Source organism: Melanotaenia boesemani, chromosome 17 (assembly GCF_017639745.1).
Source record: "Melanotaenia boesemani isolate fMelBoe1 chromosome 17, fMelBoe1.pri, whole genome shotgun sequence".
Taxonomy (NCBI): Eukaryota; Metazoa; Chordata; class Actinopteri; order Atheriniformes; family Melanotaeniidae; genus Melanotaenia; species Melanotaenia boesemani.
In genome coordinates this window covers 31,277,600-31,287,797 of record NC_055698.1, presented here as the reverse complement: position 1 = coordinate 31,287,797, position 10,198 = coordinate 31,277,600, and the positions used below count along the sequence as shown (strand labels likewise).

Genomic DNA, 10,198 nt, shown 5'->3' with positions numbered 1-10,198 from the left:
CGTGTTGGCTTTTCTACAGATATCACAGAAACTTCCACAGACTCTGGTGATCCCCTTTGCTGCCACTTGATGCTTCAGACAGGGCTTTTTTCATTTTTTACCAACGTCAGCCAAATCACCTGGCAGATTGTGGATGTTTTGCAGTGGTGGATAAAGCCCAGGAGGTGGCAGGTTACCATGTATGATCACTGACAGTGTCGCTATGAATTACATAACATTATGCTACATCACACTCTTGTTTGAAATGGTCTGAAAGTATTTATTTATTTATTTATTATTATGTTTTTTTGGCAATGAGCAAACAATGTTAAAGTGGTGCATTACCACCACCAACAGATAGGAGTGTAACTCAGGACAGCAGGCCAAGTGAAAAAGAACCCTCTGAAATTTGGCCACCGATGGCCACCATCCTTACAACTGTGGAAGGTGAGGGATGAGCGCAGTCATTTGAAATCATCGGTGACCATTGTTAACAGCTAGACGCCCCTCGTTTTTACATACTGTAACTTTAAGCCACATTTCCACCAATGGGTTCAGGCTGCTATGCATTTTTTTGCATTTCCACAGAGGAAGTGACGGGAACGATTACTAGAATACCTGATTCCAGCCTGTCCTCTGACATCATGCTATTACATGAATTGTGATACAAATATTGTTATTCGGCCAATTCTCCGCCTACCACGTAAGGGTTGTGGAAACCCCGTACCAACACTGACCTGCTGGTGGAAACGGGGACGTAGGGTAGTCATCGCTACACCTGAGACCAATGGATCCACTCACAGATGAAAACATGTTTATGTCTGGAAGAATTTTGGTCACTGACAGCCACCGTACATTCTTTTCCACTAGATTTAGTACATCTTAGACATTGTACCTTTAAGAAAAGCTGCTTTTTAACCCAGAGGGTCCTTGACCATGTTTAAAACAACACTTCTACCAAGGTTTCAAGCTCCAAGTCGCACAAAACGTAACCCAAAGGTTGCAGATGCTCCGTTAATTAGTTGTTCATGTGAACCAAAGTCTTATAATATCACAACGGTGAGTCCACACTTAAGATTGTCCACCTGTGTGTGCTCTTACTGCACAACGTGTATCTGAGTTCCAGGTGAAAATAGGCTGTGTATGCAGTATCGATGTTCCAGAAGTACAAATTCAAACATGGATCTAGTAATCATCTTGAAGACATTCTTAAGAAGAAAAACATGTGAAACTGTTTCTATTTTCTGTATTTGGTCTTTAATGCCTACAAACGGAAATGCATCCTTCCAGATTTCTACATGTGAACATTTTAAGACTCAACATCCAGAATGTGGTTCGTCTGTTTTTATTCACATAACAGATCGTTTTTCATTTAAATGTCTGACAGGAAGAAAATCAGTTTAGATATTTTAGTTTTTGTGATTTGACGTGAATAGAAGTGATTGTGTTAAATCAAATTATTGATTAGTTCATTTGTAATGAAAACCAACAGACTTGTTATCCGCTGCATCGATCCATCATATCACGGTCAAACTTGGGATTTACCTCCCTATAGATGAGAGAAGACAAATATGTAGTTTTAGAATAAATATAACCTACGTGGCTTCAAACTATAGTGGAATTCAAATGAGTGAAACAGAGATCTGATAATCCTACTGAGACAGAAGCCAGAGACCGACTCATCTGATATTCATTTTATTGTCAAAGTTTAAGTCAACACTACCGATTTTCACAAGTTCATGCAAAGGCTTAGCTAACAAAGAAAAACTAAAACAAGTTATAAACAACACAGAGGTCCAATGATGCCACTGAAGAGGAAAAAGGACATCATCATGTTATACTGTGATAGTTTTATGAACATGAAATATATGCAGAGTATGTACAGTTATTGTGACGTTTAAATGGGGAATAACGTTATGGAGATGCATAAAAAACGTGCTCAGAACTAATCTGGATTCTTTTGCACGTTTTCAACACCAGCCTGTTTCTGTGCTGTGGAAAACATCCTGCCTTGTTCAGGTACCTAAAAGATCCCACCCAGAACCACATGACTACAGACCAGTTGTCCTAACAGCTCACATCATGAAAGTCCTGCAGTCCTCAATGAGCGAGACAACACTTTTCAGGACTCAGGTTTGCTTATAATGTTCTTGGGGTTGAAGAATCATCACCTATCTGCTTCAGAGAGCCCACTCTCATCTGGACCAGTCACTTTGAGGATCATGTTCTTTGATTTTTGAGTGTTTTAATACAATTCAGCTGCTCTGTTTTGTGAGAATCTCCATAAACTCCGAGTGGAAACCTCCACAACCACCTGGGTTTATGACTACGTAACAGACCACAGTGCAGACACTGCATGTCTTTTTAAATCAAATTAGATTTTTTTCAGGTGGTTCGCATTATGAAACAGCAGAGTTGTGATGTTTGACTTCAGTGACGTCAAAATTGGATGAAATCAGAAAAATCGGATTGGGCCCTTCAGACTGTCATCAAAAATCCTATGAGTCACATAAGGGCAAAAAAATGGGAATTGAGCTGATGTGGAGCACCACAACAGACTGTACTCTCACCATTTCTCTTAACACTACACCTCAAACTTCATATACAACTGAGTCCTGTCGTCTGCAGAAATACTCTGATTACTCTGCAGTTGTGGGGAGTATCAGGTGATGGACAAGAAGCTGAGTACAGAGAACTGGTCAGTTTGTGAGATGGAGCAGAAACAATCACGATCTCGAACACAAACAGAAGAGACGACTTCAGGAAGAACGGGAGAAAACAAAGCACTGTTTAAAAATCCTGGGAGAAAAGGTGGAAGAGGAATACAAGTACCTGGGAGTTCAGCTGGACAACAGACTAAACTAAAACTGCAACTCAGAGGCATCTACAGACTCTACTTCTTCAGGAGGCTAAAAGCCTTCAATGTCTGCTCCAGGATGTTCTATATTCTTTAAGTGTGTTATGGAAACTGCAGCATCTGCTGGGGCAGAAGGATCAGAGCCAGACTTAAAGAGACTGAACTAATTGATGAAGAAGGCTGGTTCTGTGCTGGGGATAACTGGAGTCGCTGGAGCTGATTCTTCACATCCTCCACACAACACAGTGAAGAAACAAGTGTTCAGCCAGAGGCTTCTTCGAGTTCACTTCAGGACAGAGATACAGGAGGTCATTCCAGCCAGCAACTTCTACAACACTGCAATTTCCTTTTGGGATAAAGAAAGCTTTTTATTTTTTATTTAATTTCATCCGTACAAGCATGCCCAAGCTGATCACCGGTCCCAGATTCTGGAGATATGGAATCACCACTGGCTCCAAAATCTCATTTTAATAAGTCATCCATCTGTGACTGCGACCGCGAGGAGAATGAAGTCCCCAAAATGAAGCCGGAGACCTGGTCTGGTTGAAGTACCATCCAAGATGTTTATGAGCTGTGGAAACTCACCATGTCTCAGCCCAGCATGAAGGAGAGTTTAATCAAGTTTTGTAAATGTCTCTAATCTGCAGTCGGCACATTGTTTCCTCACTCAAAGATAAAAACATTAGTACATTATAAAGTGATATGGTCCAATTTTTTTTACCTAACAAATTCATTTCTGTAACATTTATTTTTCTTAAAAACCATAAAACCAAAAGAAACATCTGACACAAGCAAAAATCAACATCCGAACATAAAACTGCGAAACCTGCAAAATTTGGTAAGAAAAGGGGAAAGCTAAGACTGAACATGTTTTAAATAAAAGGATGCATATAAAACACACTGATTAACTCTACTGTGGTTTTTCTGTGGCGTTTGTCAGAGAAACACGAGAACTTTCCTTCATTTTGCTCATTCGTGCCCTGATGAGTCCTCCAAACCCTCCGAGTTTTCTGATGTGGGTTCGTCAGCAGTTCGTGTTTCTTTAGAGAAAAGCAGACTCTGTTAGTCATGTTAGTGAGACTTCTACAGCAGCATCAGTGATGAAATGAAAATCAATACCTGCTCTGGTTTTCTCCAGACGTCCTGTTGATCCTGTAACTTTGGCATCACACCTCTCCAGTAGTATTCTCAGGTTTTTGGTCACTTGTGGGTGTTCAGCAGTCTTCGTTACAGCTTCGTCATCTGAACTGTCGCTTGATAAATCTGAAACAAAGTTGGTTTTTTAAAACTAGCAACATGTGAAGGTAAGACTGTCTTACAGGCTGGAAAGAGCTCACAGCACAGGTAGGATGCAAGATGTATGCTGGACTAGCCATGGACAGGGGGCACATCACTGAGAAAATCTGTAAAAGTCCTGCAGGGCCTCTTTGAAAGTGAAATGGTAGTGGGTACTCTTAAGGCCTTTTTATGCTCCATTTACATTCTTATGTAGGTACGTCGGTTTCCAATTTCACTGCTTTTATACTTCACGCATCCTTTACGTTGGTATGGTTGTTAGCCAGTACATCCACCAGAGGGCAGTGCAGAGTCACCTCCCAGTTCTGACATTAGTTTCAGACAATAACAAACACGGTGACTGTGGAGGAGATCGGCCATTAAATACATTGCAGTTTTTTTTCTTCTTCTTTGTTCTTTTCGCAGGTCGTACCATCGTCACCTGTACTGCTCAACACTGGCCCCACGGTTTCCGGTGGTACTACTCTGTTTACTCTGTCGGGGTAAGCTTCTGCAAGGGCCCAGAAGGAGCAAGTTACACATGTAAAAGATGCAGAAGACGGACGAACGGTTCGGCAGCCGTCTTTGATGTAGAGTATAAATGGGCCTTTATTCTTTATTACTGGTCATGGCACGTAAGAATTGGTCTGATGTCCTACTGGAAACAGAGAAGATATTTAGTGTTAAGTTGGAAATGGCTCCATTATTTATATTGGGGCTCCAAGAAGAGCAATAAGATCTAAATATAAAAAGTGCTTTCACCTTTGCTGCAAGGATGAACATTTTATTGCAGTGGATCAACAACGAGCTGATCAGTGGCACAGATGCTGTTACACTTGGTACTGCTGGACTGACATGCAGGCACATTCAAAGACAGCCCTTCCTTAAAGCCTTACCTAGACTACGTGAGGCTTGAGGTTTCTGCTATCTTGGTGCAGGGGTTTTCTTAAAATTTGTATTTTTTGTGCAGATTGTCCCCATAGTTTAGGGTTTTGTTAACTTGATTTTAGTCTTTTTTTTGTTTCTTTGCTTGTTTTAACCATTTTTATTGATTTTGATGACACAGGAAAGAAAAATCCTCACATTTATTTGCAACCTGGAGGTAAATATGTATGATTGTAGCAAAACAAAGAATAAATAAATAAACTGGTAAAAAGGATGATGGCTGCATCATACTGACATAATGGAAAGCCCAAACCTAAACTACAACTTCTACACTAACTTTACGTTTGGTGGGAAATTCAGGGATGAATCCAAATATTGCACATGTGATAACTTTTTTAAACATTTTACTGTAAGCATTGAAAATATTGGCTCAGAACGATATTTAGTTTTTCTTCCCCTTTTTCCTCCACTTTGTGGTTCTGTTTCTGTAGGTGTGTCTGTGAAAGTTTAAAATCATAAAAATATTGTTTGAAAAAAATAAATAAATGGAGGGAGCTCTAAAATATATACTTATTCTTTTATAGCCAAATATTTATTCTTTGTCAGAAACTTTAGAGGATTACAGTTCCTTTTATTTTTTAAAAGGTGCAACAATTTCAGAGAAGCCGTCATAATCGAGGTCCCATTTACACGACACTGAGATGCTAAAACGGACGAGTTGAGTTTTGGGCTCTTGTTTCCGTGGTAATAGTTTTGAGAACGGGCTCTAGAAAAATTTTCTATAAACCCAAACTGGAATCGATGGTGACATCTGTCATGTCATCTTGCATTTGCACACTTAGGCCCTGTTTACACCAGAGAACAGCACGACAACAATGGTGGACCCCCCCAAGAATCTTTATAAATAAAGAGGACAGAGTGGTTTTTGTTGGTTTCGGTTCACTGCACCTACATGCCCAAAATCAGCTTCTTTCCCCTAGATAATGCAAAATTTGGATTTTTAATATGGAATAAGTTTATGGTAAATGGTGCATATTTATAAAGCACTTTACTGTACCTGGAATGATACACAAAGCACTTTACATCATACATCACATTCACCCATTCACACACACCTTCAAGCACTGATGGCGGAAGCTGCCATGCAAGGCGCTCAACCACGACCCATCAGGAGCAATTAGGGGTTCGGTATCTTGCCCAAGGACACCTCGACATGAACTTGACTTGGATCAAACTGGCAACCCTCGGGTTACAAGATGACCGCTCTACCTTGCTGTTTTTGTTGTTTATACATTAATGCGTTAAAAGATAAATTTTTTTTTTTTTACACGACACATTGTTATGTCTTCAGGTCTGATGAGGATGTGGTGCACGCGCTGGGTGCATCGTTGCAAAGATTAACTGCCTACTACAGGCCCAGCATGCACACTACATCATTTCCAGTCCTCTTTGTGTTTTCAGTTTGCATGGAGGCATTTTTTACTCTGCTGTTATGTAAATGCAACTTTTTCCAAACGGGAACAATTTGGGGTTTTGCATGGAAACGTTGTATAAACAGAACCTGAATCTCCAAGATTTTTTCTGCACTAAAATAAAACTTGATTACTTCACTTAATCGGGACTCAACAATCTAAGAAGAAGCCCGTTTTCTGCAGCAGATTATTAGCCTACATGAATCTATAAACTACTTTAGTATCATTTCACTCAGCATCATGTAAGAGCAGCAGGACAGGGTCTTTACCTTTTGCAGGCATCTTTCTTGGCTTTTTGGAAGCAGTGCCTCTTTTCTTGGGAGTTGCCTTTGTTTTGCTTTTTGCTTGTTTGTTTGTGCGACTCTTCTTCGCGACATTAATCAGAGGTTCATCGTCCGAACTTTCATCAGATGGTTCTGTCAAACAACAGCAGGGAATATTGGAAATGTTTTCTTACGTTTGTGTTTTCTTCAAATCATTTTCCCTGCTGGACTACCTTGCTTCTTCTTTGATACCCTGCCTTGCGACACGCCGCCCTTCTTTGTGCTTTTCTCTGCAGGTTTCCTCTTCTTGGTGATGAGGTTCACCAGAGGCTCATCTTCATCATCTGAGCTGTTGTCTGAGGGTAAAAATCCAATAAGTTAGTAGATGAACTGCCTGTAACAGACAGTATTAAATGAAGAGGCTGTCTATTTTTTAGTAAATTGTCTTTACGTTCTGTAATTGTTTTCTTCTTTGCCGCGGTCTTTTGTGCTTTAGGACCATCAGTTTTCTTCTGCTTCACCACTGCCGAAGGCTCATAGTCTGAGCTCTGTTCACTGGAAGACTCTGCATATTTAACTAAAAGAAGATCACATATTTTCTTTAAATTGCAATGAAAAAAATATTACAAACAAGTTCAGATTTCCAAGTTTCACACTCACCAGATTTCCTCGCTGTAGCCCTTTTAGATTTCATTACTGGGGTTGATGCTTTTCTCTCAAGTCTCGGAAGTCTATTAGCAATTCTACTCAAAGGCTCGTCATCAGAGCTTTCATCCTTTTCCACTGAAATGATGTGAAAATAAAGAAAGGAGTAAAAATCTAAACAGCTCTGAGATCCTGATGTTCCAAGCAGGAAAGTTAATTCACCACCTTTCTTTTTCCTCTCAACAGACTTTTTCGGTGTTGCTGAGCTCGGCTTCTTTGTAGCTCTAGAAGGCGACTTGGCGATTTTTAAAAGAGGCTCGTTGTCGGAGTCGTTGTCTGGGTCAGTATCTGGATAAAATCTATATTTAGTAAAGAACATGAATCTGAAAGCACAGCTGTAGACGGCGACATGCAGTCATGTGGTTACCCGCTTTCTTGGTTTTTCTGCCTGAAGATTTAGGTGGCGTGTTTTCTTTCTTGTTCTGTTCCGCTGCTGGTCCCAAAGTTTTTTTCTTCTTCATCAGCGGCTCATCATCAGAGTCATCCAAAGCTAAATATATATATATATATAATATATATATATATAAAAAAAAAAAAACTTATGAATAATAAAATGAGCACAACCTCCTGGAAAATAGTCAACTAAAACATTAACAAAACTGATGATTTTTTTTTTTGGTCTTCACCTTGATCCATTTTTGAAATTGGGTTGGAGCGGCGGGTGTTGTCACGTGTCTTCTTCGCTTCACTCTGTGGTCTCATCAGGATCTTCGACAAAGGAATGAAATCTTCGTCATCAGAGGCAGAGCTGTTCTTTCCTGATGAGTTAGAGACATGATGTCATCAACAACAGTAAATTACCAATAGTCTGATCAAATTTTACTAACAAACAGTGTAAAAACAGAGTGTGTTTCAGTAGCTTGTAGAAGCTCCTTCAGCAGCAGGAAGTTGAAGTAATGAATTTCTGTATGATTCCAGTCTCTCACGTGGTTGTGAATTTTGTTCCACTCTTCTTTCCAATGTTGCTTAATTTTATTAAGGTTTGAGGCATTGGTTTCTTCAGCTCTTAGAAGGTCCCAACCAAAGCATTTCAGGTCTGGACCTTTCAGCCATTCTGTTGTAAATTTGTTACTGTGTTTGCTACTGTTGAATCAGACAGTTTTAGCCAAATTTGAGCTGTCACACATGCAGACTCACATCAGACTCTAGCCTACTTTGGACAGAGAAGTTCATGCACCACTTAATGACTGCAAGGTGTCCAGGTGCTGTAGCTGCAGAACAAGCCCAGATCCATCTTTCACCACCATGATTAATAGCCGGTATGAGGTGTTTGTGTCGATATGCCGCATTTGGTTTTCTCCACTTAGGTCTGGTTTTTTGTTCTTCCAGAAGTCTTGGGATTTGTTCAGATACAGCTTTGCCCACAAAAGCCGTGCTCCCATTTTATTTTTAAAGAGAAAAGGCTTTTTCCATCCATCCATTTTCTATCACTGGTTGGGTCGTGGGGACAGCTGCCTAAGCAGGGAAGCCCAGACTTCCCTCTCCCTGGCCACATTTGCCAGCTCGTCCAGGGGGATCCCGAGGCATTCCCAGGCCAGCCGAGAGATGTAGTCCCTCCAGCATGTCCTGGATCTACACTGGGGATTTCTCCTGGTGGGACGTGCCTGAAACACCTCACCAGGGAGGCGTCCAGGCAGCATCCTGACCAGATGCCCGAGCCACCTTATCTGGCTCCTCTGGATGTTGAGGAGCAGTGACTCTACTTTGAACGCCCCCCGATCACCGAGCTTCTCACCCTATCTCTAAGGGAGAGCCCAGCCACCTTCAGAGACAACTCATCTTGACCTAGCCTGGTGTTGTGGTGCGAACAAAACAATCTCTCTGAACGTGGAGATAGTTGTGAACTTCAGGAGAACGTGCTCCCAGCATCCACCTCTGACCATCAATGGTGCTACGGTGGAGTGAGTGGGCAGCAGCAAGTTCCTGGATGTGCACATCACAAAGGACCTCTCCTGGATCATTCATTCTTGGCACTGTTTATACACACACACACACACACACACACACACACACACACACACACACACACACACACCTGAATGATGCAGAACAGCAAATTGACCAAAGTTGTGTTTTCATAGAGGAACTTACACTGATGGTGTAAATAGTGCATTAATTAGCAGCTCCTGGTTGCTTAATTACTCTGGAACCAGTAAGCATGGATGCAGTTTTTGGTACATTGATTCTGCATGTCTACTAAGTATATTTTCGGTCAATAATGACATGGTGTATTATGTCGTTTGTTGTTAGTAATTTTCCCCCAGTTTTCTGTCGTTAAAGTAACAATTAAAAATATTTTTGTCGCGGCTTATTACCACGTGGTAAGCACTATGCTGTTAGCTAAATAGTCCAAACACAAGACGGCGTCCTCGGGTTAAAAGTAGTGTGTTACTGTTGAAGTAGCTACCTGGAGATTTATGTGCCATCTTAGCGGTGCTGCAGTCCATTCTGCTGGTCATTTAGTTAATTACGCCCCGCATCCAAAACTGCAGCTAGCCTCTTCTTCTTTTGTTAATGTTAGCTCAGTCGCCAGGATGTTTCGACTGGTTGTAGGCAAAATTTTTCCCAGTAGCTATAAAATACACCGCGCCACAAACCTACAGCTTCAGTTATGGTTGGTCAGAAAACCCGTTTCACCGGTTGTGTGGGTCCAAATGTACCAGGTTCAGATCTGTTTGGGTTTCTTCCGTTTGTTTTCAGAGGAAGGCGGGAGGGCGAGCTCTGATGACGATTCACCACGTCATTGGTCCATTAAACCCAGT

The 10,198-nt window shown here is 41.1% G+C and overlaps 1 protein-coding gene across 1 annotated transcript; it reads right to left on the bottom strand.

The window, feature by feature from the left end:
• Positions 1-1,661: 1,661 nt before the first annotated feature.
• Positions 1,662-10,160, bottom strand: LOC121656890 (nucleolar protein dao-5-like). The gene is made up of 10 exons (XM_042012108.1): positions 9,844-10,160; positions 8,063-8,194; positions 7,804-7,926; positions 7,602-7,724; positions 7,392-7,514; positions 7,183-7,308; positions 6,965-7,087; positions 6,738-6,884; positions 3,956-4,099; positions 1,662-3,876 (listed from the first exon to the last, which is right to left on the bottom strand). Exons 1-10 carry the CDS (start codon positions 9,893-9,895, stop codon positions 3,806-3,808), a joined length of 1,164 nt encoding a protein of 387 aa, XP_041868042.1. The 5' UTR covers positions 9,896-10,160; the 3' UTR covers positions 1,662-3,805.
• Between the last annotated feature and the right edge of the window lie 38 nt (positions 10,161-10,198).

Coding starts and splice junctions, on each gene's coding strand:
- LOC121656890 (XM_042012108.1), bottom strand. CDS start 9,895: ATGACCAGCAGAATGGACTGCAGCACCGCTAAGATGGCACATAAATCT. Junction 7,088..7,182: donor GAAGAAAACAATTACAGAAC/GTAAAGACAATT, acceptor TTTTACCCTCAG/ACAACAGCTCAGATGATGAA. Junction 4,100..6,737: donor AAGAAAGATGCCTGCAAAAG/GTAAAGACCCTG, acceptor ACTTTGTTTCAG/ATTTATCAAGCGACAGTTCA.